This window comes from Lineus longissimus, chromosome 2, assembly GCF_910592395.1.
Source record: "Lineus longissimus chromosome 2, tnLinLong1.2, whole genome shotgun sequence".
Taxonomy (NCBI): Eukaryota; Metazoa; Nemertea; class Pilidiophora; order Heteronemertea; family Lineidae; genus Lineus; species Lineus longissimus.
This window is the reverse complement of record NC_088309.1, coordinates 4,793,658-4,806,737: the sequence shown is the minus strand read 5'-3', so window position 1 is coordinate 4,806,737 and position 13,080 is coordinate 4,793,658. Positions and strand designations below refer to the sequence as shown.

The 13,080-nt window shown below is 41.2% G+C and overlaps 1 protein-coding gene across 3 annotated transcripts in view; it reads right to left on the bottom strand.

Moving 5' to 3' along the window:
* Positions 1-712: 712 nt before the first annotated feature.
* The window catches only part of LOC135502883 (T-box transcription factor TBX2-like), a 79,954-nt gene continuing 67,586 nt past the window's right edge, over positions 713-13,080 (bottom strand). For all 3 annotated transcript variants that reach the window (XM_064796072.1, XM_064796081.1, XM_064796061.1), the window contains 3 exons: positions 9,573-9,649; positions 7,572-7,756; positions 713-5,361 (listed from right to left, as the gene is read on the bottom strand). In XM_064796072.1, coding sequence (XP_064652142.1) covers positions 4,064-5,361; positions 7,572-7,756; positions 9,573-9,649 — 1,560 coding nt within the window. In that variant the 3' untranslated portion in view covers positions 713-4,063. The remainder of the gene's footprint in view (positions 5,362-7,571; positions 7,757-9,572; positions 9,650-13,080) is intronic.

Sequence of the window (13,080 nt, the reverse complement as noted above, 5' to 3'; positions counted from 1 at the left end):
GCTTTTAACATTTGAATTGGTTAGAGTAGGGATGTATGTACTGGCATTCACTGTAGTTTTAAGTTTCAGTTAGACATCAGACCGGTCTCGCATCAGTTTTGCAAAAAACTACGAACGATGTCCGTGAATGAAATAAGAATATATACTGCTCGAGTGTGTGATCCGAGTCACCAGATTGAACGAGTGGATTTTCTCCGGCCACCGCAGATCTGCCGGATCAGTGCATTTTGGATATATGATAAAAATGATAGTTGAATGTATTTTCCGTGCAAGGTTTGCCTTGAACATTGCAGAAAAGACAAATACTATGTCTACGTATGCACTGTGTAGGATTTTGGTCATGGCGAGGGGGAGGGGGAAGTCTGCCATTCTAAATATGGCGGTGGCGTCAGCTGACCGTTAGGGTAACCGTACTGTAGGCAGGTCATAATCGTGAGCTATAGCTGGATACACGTACAACGACTAGAACATGTGGATTCCAACAAATGGAGGTTCGGGCCATCATTGCGTCGTTCATCGTTGTTAGTCTTTCTTTGACTCAATATCATCATCGAATGCTGGCCCAGATCTTTGCAGGATCACTGGCAGGCTCCTCTCGACCCCCCTAAGCTTCATTCACTTCTCATTTGCCACGATCACCCGTAGTGGGCTGAATTATGGTAAAATGAGGGTCAAGTCAATTTAGCGTCTCAAAAATCAAACTGAAGAATAATTGAATTTCATGAAGATTTTATTGCTTTTTGATACTTTGCCCTCTAATTACTTTATACATACACACATATATTATTCAATATAATACACATAATAATACAAACATGTACAATTTATCTGAAGAAGTTTACATGTATTTCTTTCACCAAACTCCTCGAGATGGAGAATCCATGTCTGTCTAGGCCTCGTCGAGTGTAATAATTAAAGCAGATTCCTCAGGTTTTAGCCATCAAAAGAAAGCGTCGTCCTGATTTCAATTGGCATATCATACGTTACACCGCTCAATTGATATAAATTTAAATGCTGACAACACTACATTTGAGGCTCAAGTTAGTTAAGGTTTTCAACCTCTCGTTTATTTTATCATACATTTTCCAATTAGAATCTGCATTGGGATTATTTTGTTAAAGATTTTACCAATTTTTCACTCAGAGAGAACGTAAGTGAGAGAACGTAACTGACTTGACAATTTTGAAACTTAAAGTAAATCTACATGGTCTTTGAACCATTTGTCATTGACAGTCAGTGAAGGTCAAACAACATTCACATCATACATGTACAGTGGTAGGAAGTACACCAATCCTTTTGGCTTTTCAAGTATGTTGCCCAAAATTCTCCCTAACGTAGACTCAGTCACAGTGCATGTTATGATATACAGACATTGGATCTCATCTCAAATTGTGGTCATTAAAGGACTCAAAGTAAAATTATACATATTTTTCTGTAAAAGGAATTTAATCCTTCCTGGTCGTCCAAAGCTCATGAAATATACATACAACCCAGTGATTTTTGTTTTTACATCGACATTGAATCGCTATTCACGGACGTTACACACACGTACATGTATACCTGTTATTCACAAAATAAAAGCACCAACTGACGAATCAAGTGCAGAATCGTACCGATTCGCACTTATTAAAATACATGTACATAAAGTATGAAATACATGTACACCAACATGTATGAAAAACATGTATAGGCTAAATACATGTAAACATGTATGAAATACATGTACAGTATTTTAAATACACGTACACCGATATGCATTAAATACATGTACACAGTGACATGTACGAAATACATGTACACAAACATGTATAAGATACATGTACATGTACATTCTTATAAACAAGCTTTAGATACAGGTCGACACCACCAACAGACATATTTTGAAAATATACAGACCTAAGACATTGAAGGAAAGTTTTCGTATTGAAATTGTTTACACAGAATTTGTACCAAAACAAGTCTACCATATATGACGAAGTAAATTACCACCAATGCACAAAGTCACGTACAATCGTTACCTCTCTGTTCTACATGTACACGTTTCTCTGTAACTGTTGGACAAAATTCATCAATATACTGGGTATGTAAGCTTTGTCCTTCTAAGCCAAAAACAAAAACAGATTTTTTAATGCAATCTATTCTACAAATGGATTACATTTCATTGAGAGGAGGTTGAGCCGCACGAAACACATAGAAAGATACAAAATGCATCTAAGAGTCAGAGTGTGATAGAATTTTTCTTTGACAGTACTGGTTCAGTATATATCACAACAAAATAAGCTGTCAGTTGTATTTGTAGCAATTCTTTAATATGTTGGTAATATGTTTTGCTTGACCCATTCGTCATTTCAACATCATCATCATCATCATCAACATCATCACATATAGCCTCATGGTCCCCTTTGCTGCGGTATTGATAATGATGACGCAGCACCTTAATAACAACAATCAAATTGTTCTATTTTGTGTTAAAAAATCTCAACGTTCGTGATATCAACGGGAAGTAAGATGAACGCCTCTGTGGAACCATTTGCTTTATACTTCGCTCAGAACCATCACACTTTTATCGCATCTCTGTTGTTTGTGCCTCATGATATTTTTTTCTCCCAGTAACAACGTTTCGTTTGATGAGCACCACTTAAAGATCGGCAGTTCCAGAGCCGTTTTTCCCCAACGTAATTCTTTCAAACGAAACCCAAACGCCCTTTACGAATGTAGCCTACTTTGCCGTTTGAACGTATCTGTCATGCAATCATTCCTTCTTGAGTTTATAACAATCCCACTTAAAGCGACGCTTGATGAACATATTTTTCCACTGACACATCTTTACCAAAACATAATCCACGTTTCTCGCCTTTGAGTATAATCGTCGCACGTTAGAAACCTCCTACAGCGAGCTCACGTCGTTTTACAAAAAGCCCCATTGCACCTTTTGATCTAACTTATGACACTACAGATCTGGTACATGTTCGTGTCGAGCTTTAAGTCGACTGACATCGGGATAGTGTTCAAGACTCAACGCTGGAAGCGTTTCTTTCAGCGCCATGGCGCGCTTACCTCTCGGTTTTGCGACAGGTATCACCACGCCCACGTGGCATCTATATGGCAAGAAATAGTGTTGAATACTTTAATCTTATGGTGAGTGTAATGGTATATAAAAACTCAGGTTCCTATGAACAGTTTCTAACTGCAATTCGATGAACAGATTAACAATTTTCATATTTTTCCTGTGTACTTGTCTCTTAAATCCTAATGGAAACAAACCGTCACTGCCTTTACCAACGTGGAATCTATACTTCACATTACATCAGAAATACGCAGCCAAGTTTGATTAATTTCAAGCTGTTGGATCTTCTAGCACATGACATTTCTATTGCACTTTTGTAGAGAAACTGTGTACAAGTAAGTATTGTACATGTAATGTATACATGCACATGCTACGGCCCGATATATTACTACCATACGCGCTTGGAATATACATTTAGTAGAACATAGGTCACAAATTTTAAAGTCTCAGATAGAACAAAATACTGCAAGATAAATGTAATACTGTCGATAATCACAGAAAATGGATTCATTATCATCGACATGAAAGGAAAAAATTAGTAATTGAGATAATGATAGCACGGATATAGTACATCCGTAAACCTATGGTCACACTTTACTTTGCGTAAGTTTATCTGTACAAACAGGGTCAAATTTTGTTGTGATGCCGTAATTCTATCTCAACGAAAGAAATCGTCGCATGTTTGGGTTTAACAGTACCAATAGAACTGACACGATTTGTTATGTAACAGACAGAATATTCAGAATGATGTATAGGCCTATATAAAGTATTTTTAAATACATCTATAAGAAAAGTTATGTTCATTGTAAATGCTCAAAGATATCAAGGGCTGAGGATATCATCAGAATGCTATGACTTGTACCAAATATGATTGTCCTTGTGTACAATCAAGTTATCAGCTTGTTGAGAATACATACATTTGACTTTTTTACATTCTAATAATCCAAGATTTTGTCGTAACCAGGCCCCAAACAGTTATTGAGGAATTACACTCGTCTACTTTTCTCCGGCGCTGAATTTTGTAAATGCCTCAGAACCATGATGGTCGTGCTTCCGTTCAAGTCCATCGACCATTCGTTCAATGTTTTCTAATTCACTTGGCACTGTGTTTGATGTGGGCAGGCTTGTAGCACTGGGGGAGACCCTCTGCCGGTTCAGGGGACTCGGCGATAGCCGGTCGCCCCGCAAACCGTTTACGGATGACGTAGACGAAGTTCCAGTGGAAGGAAGAGGTGCTGACGTCGTCACCATTGTTGTTTTTGTTAATGGCAAAGAATATGGCGAGAATCTGTGAGAATGCCGCGAGAAGAGAGGTCCAATATGGCTGTTCATGTAGGAAGAGTCAGATGAGGTTGTAGTAAATGGAAAGTTTTGATGGAGTAACGGATGTCCGGCTAGATGCGCGAGTTGAGAGTTTAGCACCATGTTGGGCACACTGAAACCAGCCATGTGAGCGGCCGCGGATATTGGCGGGAGATGCGAGACTAGATCACTGGTCACTCCAGATGCCGCCAGAAACGGATTCAAAGAACTGGAACCAGAGCCGTATAAAGCTGGGTGCGGAAAGTTTGGTAGGCCGTGCAGACCGTTAGCATACGCTCCTGACTGATATAGATATGATAACATCGGATGGCTAGCCGACGGGTGTAAAACCGTTACATTGGGCGGAGAAGTTGGCTCCTTTTCTTTGTGGCTGGCCTCCAAAGATGGCGGCGTTCGCCTGGGGCTACGATTGTCTGAACGCTCCGAGCGTGGTGAAAGTGAGGAAACCGATAGTCGGCCTCTTTCGCGGTCCATATTCAACCTGTGGTCCTCCAACCGACGATGCTCCTGGATTCGATTCCGGATGTCCTCGGCAGCTAAGCGTTGATGTTCATCTGCTCGTGATCGGTCGTCCACGTGACGTACTGGAACTTCGTCCGACCTCGGCCTCCGCTCGGCTAACCTCAGTCTATGTTCGTCGAGTCTTCTCTGGTCATCTAACCGCAGCCTATCGTCTTCCCGACCACATCTCACTCGCTCATCACGCATATCAGACCTGGGTGACATTTGCTTAACGGCGCTAGTGTTCTCATCAACAATTCTTGCCGTCGGCGCTGAAGTTTCTGTTTTTTCACTGTCTCTTTCCGTGTGACTTTCTAAGGATTTTTCTCTCTGTGGGTCCTCCACGTCTACGCGTACACTGGCACAGTCTTTGTGGTCCCGTACTAAGCTAAGCGGCGAGCTGTTTTCCTCTCGCTCCACCTCCCTGCTCGGGGGCTGACTAGTCGCACTCCGGTCATCATTTTCAGATTCTGAAAGTATCACAGAAAGCGTATAATTTATTACAAAGGAACAGAAGTTGCAGAATGGTGTACATCATTGTTAAACACCGGCTATGAAAATTACACGAAAATTAAGTGTATTGGGCTGTGGCTTAGCATTGTCAGACGATCTCTTTCCTGAAAAGCATCAAGGTAAATTCATGGGGTTAGCCAAGAATGGGCTCACCAGTTTAGAATGAATACTAGTTATCCCCTGTTATTATTGAGGGCCGCACTAGCTGCGTGGTTTGCCTGCTTTAAAGTCAAATGGAGCGCACTCATAGCAGCACAATGTAACAACAATTTGCAAAGCGTGGATCCAACTCCGGCCTAGGCCACATCGTTTGAAGTCGTCACCATGATCATAGACCTCGTTTCTTTCCGTGTAATTTTTACGGCTTTATTTAGCCGCTCTGGCCCGAAATACACAAGCCGGCTTCCTCGACATCATGCTTGTTGATTAAACATAAACGTTGCTTAATACCTACAGACGGACCCAGTCAAGCAGTGACCCCATAGTCAGCGCCCCGCCTTAAACTAGCCAACAGCTGGCCCGCAAGATAACTGAGAATTCGGGATCTCCGCACTCTACAATTTTAACCATGACGATGCAGCAGCAAAATGATATTTCGTCACAGCAGCAAACATTCATTGGATGTGCCAGGCCACATTGACCGTACGGTACATGTTATACATGTATGTCAAGTTTTATAACGAGATTTAGAAATCTCTCGCTACATGTACTTATTTTCTCCAATACCACCACTCACTTCATTGGGTTATTTTTTGCTTAAACTATTCTTTTATTGAGGTTTTTTTTCACAGGAAAGGGTTACTATTCGACTCATCCATACAGTCACCACTACAGTGTCAACAGCTAAGCGCTGATTTGTAACCCAGTCATATCAGAAATGAGATTTCCGTCTTTTTAGAGCATTTAATCTGAGTACCTTAGAATGGCGCCGCGTGCTAATGATTTGATAGATCTGAATATGTATAAGTCTTAATGAAAGTGTCCAAGTAGCCTTATCAAGGCCGGACATTTTGTAGCTTTTCGTGTCAGAAATCACGCTTAACGCGTTTTCCAATAACTAACTGATATCATCAGTGATGTTCTGGCGCCTTCAGCCCTACACGCTTATAGCGAATTAATAAGGATTTAGGCGTCACTGGTTGTATTTGTAACAATTATTTCATAATCACCGCAGACAAACTGGCTCCAGAAATTAACGGAAAAAATCACGGATAGGACGGCCCATACATGAACACGGGAACTTTCCATGTGCATGCGCGCCAATCAGTTAGACTGAGATTATAGAAGATGTATTGGCTTTTATTCAATGCAAACAACGCAGATGACAACCGATTGTTTTTCTGACCGGCCCAGACACTTCCTGATTGTATCTAATGTCATTCGGTTCCGTTAATACCCCTAATCCAAAGTTATCAATGTTTTGATATAACATGAGAGTTGTCTGCAGAAATGACTGACATTGCATTGAACACAAATTGCTTGTGAAATAACAGTTGTTGGTATGAACACCAGAATTACAGAAAACACCATGGCGCATGTGAAATTGACGGTACTACCGAAAGTTTAACGCTATGGGCGAATTTGACACAACCACCGAAAGCTAAACGCTTTGTGAACGTGTTGAAACTGAAAGCCATCCTCAGTACCTGGCCGCGCAATGAATCGCCCACGCGAAGTCAACCTGGTAGTGAAGGTTAAAGACTTGATCCAAGGATGCCCGGCGGTTGGAGCAAATGTTTGGCTTCTTCCAGGAAACGTAGCACTTGGACTCGCTACTACTTCTGACACAGACCACTGATTCATCGGTACGTCTTCAGTGGCTCATGATGTCAATAAGCTGTGGCCTTGTTAGGTCATCAAATGATGTTTCATCACTTCGCAAATTGTGTCTATTTGGAAAGAATGACTGTGCAAATGGGTAGATCCAATTGCATGCCTCTCAGCGAGATGGTTCAAGAATTTTTAAAATAGATGTAGTATATGCTTAAAAAAGTAACAAATGTGACATTTTTAATTTTCTCCAAATCTTTTTGTCGCCCACTAAGACTTGGATCCTGCTCAGCTGCATCGTCACCGTGGCGGCAAAACGGAATTTTTCTCAGGTACGGAGTAAAGTTGTTGGCTAGTTTTTGAAGGGTCATGCTTTAGAATGTGCATGTGTACTTACCAGTGTTTTTTGAAGGTAATATTGGCACAGTTATTGGGAGTTCATTATCCGAGTCGTCATTGACATCGACACATATCTCCATGTTCTCATCTTCCATATCGCTGTTGTCGTCGTGGTCCACAGACTGGTCGTGACTTGAGTGGTGTGGCTGTTGCACTGAGGAATGTGACGACATTATGAGTTTCCTGCAGAGAAAAGACGTATGAATATCAATGTGAGTGAGGAATAACCGGAATGAATTTGCGTGTTTCTATCATAAGTTTATAAGGAATGAAGGAAGAAAGGTTTTGGTTTTGATGGCACTGTACGGCGATAGAGAAGGGGACAATTGATGACCATTACACCCTCTGGGAGATAAGTACATGTGTTCTGATGGTTCACGAAATATCATCTCACCAAAATAGGAAAGATAACATTCTCTGAGGAGGACGATGTCCGAGTCAAGATATGTTCAATGGCGCCTAACAACACAGAAAACAGCACTCGAAAAGTTGGTACTTTGATCAAATTTCGATGTTTCACATGTTGCAAACGAGCTGACACGAGTCTTAAAAAGTGGCTTAATTAAAGGTATGAGGAATCGAGTTTGAGGGAGGAATCAATGTGATATACGATGTCATTTCGTGATCTGTCAAGAGATACCCAAGTGGCAGTAAACAAACGACCTAAATGGACCGCGCCGATGCGTCTGAAAAGTCTTGTTGAGTTGAGTGTGATTTGGCAGGGTGTGTTTCTTAAGCTACAGGTCACATCCAGCTAGTTTAGGGGAATGCAATGATCTTGGGCATTGTTGAAAGCATCATCAACCCTAGACGTGTCAATGGACGTCGATAACTCAGTGTGATGTTTGGATGGCGAAATTGCGATGGTGAATGTTCAGAATGAGGATTTGAGGAGCCGATTACTTGATGACATTATCAGAAGAATCGCACCAAACGATCACCAGCGCCATGCCCCATCACCCGATTCACAGATAACTTGAAAATATTAAGAGAATAATCGCTCGCAACGACATCAGCGGCGCGTAGACTATCACCATTCACTAGAGATAACTCTAACCAAATTCGCAAGGAATTTACAACTGAATCCAGCTGATTCAATCTCGCCACTGTCTGTGGAGCTCATCACCTCTGTATGAGGTAATCAGTGAATGCCATGAATGACTTAAACTGGATTATAGGACTCAGGATCCGAGACGCGCCATTTAGAGGCGCGCAGTCCCAACCTCTTGAGAGGCTCGGCATGTCACGCTGCTCAAAACAACCAGAGTCGCCTCGGAATGGCAAATTGTGTGCTTGTCCGCAAATTTAGTCACTCTTGTACAAATTTGCCGATGAATGGTCGCAATAAGGGATGATGGGGGAATCGATCCGGTGGGACTCCAGTAACTGATTGTAGCAGACGATGAGAAAATAGCGTCATTTTACGATAAGAATCACCAGATTCCGTGCCAATGTTAGCAGTCTCATCTATTGTAATTGTGGGAATCTATACTTGTCATTAGCTCTGGCTAGCTAATACTAGGCTACTAGATTCTGGTCATTTGTATAGCAATAAGTCGTTAGTGGTTTAGATTTCTCAGGGCAAGAGGCACGAATGCGTCGGATGGGTCATAGCAGTTCATAAAGGACTTAGTATCATTTTGTGATATTGCAATGTTAGCTGGCACTTTCGTCAGTTGTGGCGAAGAATATGACATGTTTCATTTCCAATGTCTAAGAAAAGACATTGTGAGTGTGGATGAGACATGAGTGTGGATGAGAGCGATGGTGTCTAAACGACTAGAGGTATGACACCATGACAAACTATAAGATATTGCAGAAACATCAGCAAGGACTACGAAAGACAGGAAAATGCCAGTGTAAATATGATTTATCTTCAAAACCAAATCGACCTTTACTAAAATGCCTGCAAATGTTTAGAGAGGGAACCATCAACCCCAGAACCTCTTTATGGTCTCATGAGGCGACCGCCATGTTTACTTTTCTGCCCGGTACTTACTTCTTTTCCCTCTTTCCACTCCCGGTATCTCGGAATCCTTTGGCAAATGGATTGTGGTCTATTTTCAACTGAGTTATCTGAAAAGATAGATGAGGCAAGAGTTTGAGAAGTTGGGTCTTCTTCAATGGTCAGGATTGATTAAGAGACAGTTCATGTAGGTCAGAATAATGGAAACCACCCGCCTCCTTGTTTTCTGAATTTCGAGATGAGCAACCGATGTGTGAACGGACATTACTTGCGAAGATATTTGATACAAACGACACGTTATGTCACCAAGCTGTCCAAAATATTACTACCACTCTTAAATCTCTCGAATATAATTATCAATTCGAGACACGGTGGATCCAGTAAGAAATTATTTTCAATTAATCAACGATGGCATGCAGGTACCAATATGTCTTGAAGAAATATGCGAATGACACTGGCGTCAAGTCGTAGGATTGAAATGAACAGGTTTTGCAGGGGAATGCAGACACGGTAGATATGTAACTGCTAAATAGAACAGGGCCTTTGTGAACAATGCAATTGACTCTTTTGATCACCAGATAATACGACCGTGACAATACTGCAATCACAGATTATATGTTCGTTATGTAACCTGTCTCCGAGGTTGCCAACAAGTTCCTTTGTTTTAAAATGGCGCCAGCACCCCGGATGCAGAACCATGGTCACTATTGTAAATAGTGGTAATCTCTCGCCGAATACAAAACCATAGTGATGCAAGTGCTACTTCATTGTGATGACTATACAACCTGATTACAATGGAATAATATAGGAACTAATATGGACCAGATGGGACAGAAGTGCCGCCTGTCTTAATTGGTGACAATCAGTGGTCACACCTTTACTGAAAAAGACTCATTGCCCAAGTCACGCAATTGCTTTTGAATTTAGACGCATACCATAAACCCGTAGGTGTTAATGGTAATACACTCAACATACCAAGAAAATAATTTTTTAAATAAAACATTGTGAAAAAGTGATGGAAGTGTCAGTATTTTTTAATGACGTGCGTTGATTGGCTTTGAGACAAGCGGGTATTTTCGGAATGTTTTGTTCTCAGTAAAAGAAATCAACAATGGTCAAGGTGTTAAATAAGTCCTGAATTCACACCCAGGCTACCTTCAACACAAAAGGGGTGTCGTGTCACGCAATAGCGTTCATGCCTAAATAATCAAATATGGACTATGTTCTATGATTTTAACAATAACTAACAAAAGAAACCATGCATACCAAGCTTAACTGATGAATGATTAACTCTTAAGTTCGATTCGCTTTGTTGAGTTCATTGATTACTGTGAAATCGACACAAAGGCCAAGCACAAATATGACGTCATGACCATTGGACAAATAAATTGTCCATCCAGACCATGAACGTAAAAAAGGAAAGACAGGAATAAGACTCTGTAACGCACGATACGTCTTCGAGTAGGATGTAGTCTTTCCCAAGTACTGCTTTATGTACACTGTACTCCAAATAGGTAGTACAACTTTACAAGTAGTTTTATCAACTCCAAGGCAGACTTTATAAGGCTTTTAATGGCGAAATGATGAACCACTATAGATATCGTCGAGCCATACGACCTCTCTCATTCACACTCTGGGTGATAAATTGACTCCTTAACAAGCTGTAAACACTGTCTTGCCATTGTTGGTCAGGTTATTTAGTCCTGCACAGTCTATGATGTGTTGGGGGCGGCAGTTTTGGCGGAAGGCGATTTAAAACCCGTGAAAAGAAGGCGTCACGAATCCCAGACGAGACGAGTTAGCATTGTATTAAATTGGAAATTTATGACACGTCATCAACCTGTAACATTGAAACTAGCCGACTTTAAACAATAGTTGAAGTAATGATGGCGACGAAAGACAATTAACTCACACAAATGTGTTGCATTGTATAATTATGCTCTTATCCGAGGTGACGGTTATGCTGGTGAAGCAGCCAGTTAAATTTTTTTGGATGCATGCGCCAAACTACTAGTTGACCTTTTTGGCGACAGTTGATTTATGGCAGTCATTTCATATTGTTAGATGCCACAGCAATGATTTTGCCGTCTGGTGTCCTGTTTGGGTAAACTCTCAAATAAATTTTCAATGGTTTGCAAAGATTATGCGCAATTTAGGCGCCATAGGCCCTGCATACTTGGCGCTGCTTTGCAATTTAAGTCATTATCATGTCACTGTATTCTATAACTGCTGTATCTTCTAGGCCACACAAGCGACGCATAAAAACTGTCGCAAAAACAATCGAGTAATAAATTCGAATGTTTCCTCTTATCATATCATATGCAGTACCGTCAGGGTAAACATGATGTTAGAGTTGTCGAGGATAAAACTTATTGTCTAGAAATCAGTGATGTTACATGTACATGTACATTGCATTGCTCTATGACCACCGTAGGTCATTATTTCTTAGTCGAACATGTTTGTTAACTTTACTGAAAGTCATAGATACAATAACTGATTTTTTAATAATTGCCACCGAAATCATGCTTTGTATATACTCAAGGGTAAAATCGTTTTGAAAAAATCGTTCCCGAGCCCATGTAATTTGTCCGCGGAGGATTAACTAGTTCCACTTCCGGTTGCGCCAAGATTGAGTTTTCGCCATAAGTTGCTACCTAATCTCATTGGTTGAATGTGACAATGCAGGGGAAGTAGCCTTAACAAAAAGAAGAATTCGTAACAAATAGATATAGTGGATGGAGTTTTTTCCACGCCTGCCCCGTGGCACTAGACGCAGGAACCCGTGGTGTGGTTGCCAAGTTCAAAGATTATGACCTTCGTCTTACTCCGCATTGTCAAGATATCTTCTTTTCGAGTCAGGATTCTGATGGAGAATCCGGATGAAGAAATGGCATCATGTAGAGCAACCAACAACCAACAAAAATAGACATCTTAAGACTGGCAACATTCATATTGTCGAATTGGTAATTATTTTCGCTGGGCTTTGTCTCGAGTTGGCCCGCTATCTCACCCCGGAGATTCCACCGTAACAATGGGTAACAATACAATGCGATGCTGGTGGGGAAATGAAGTGTCGGAGTCAAGAGACATCGCTTACGCGTCTGGTAACCTTTCAGATGACACCAGCCACGACATCAATTTCCTCCGCTATTCATGATGTGGGGACCTTCTTTAGCCGGGGATCTCGGATACAACCTCAAACAGGAACCGACAGCGGACCTGTACCGTTTTTCCTCCAACTGAACGAATTGGCCCAGCTTGAGAAGACCTCGTCTATTATGACATCTCGACGTGTAGAGACTCTGTTCGCCTATTACTAACCTTTTGATGACAGTGTTCGCAAAGGAGTGCGCGCCATGAAAAAGTCATCTCATTCTCTTGCCTATCTTGTCTCTCCATTGTGACAAATACGACTCCGCGCTGAGCCACGTTTAGATTTCCAAGTTCAATTTGCCACCAAGTGGAGATTTCTTCTGAGACATGCTAAATTTCCGTTTGCCTTTTCTTTTATGTGCCTTCTCTTTCGGCAGGTTTCGTATTG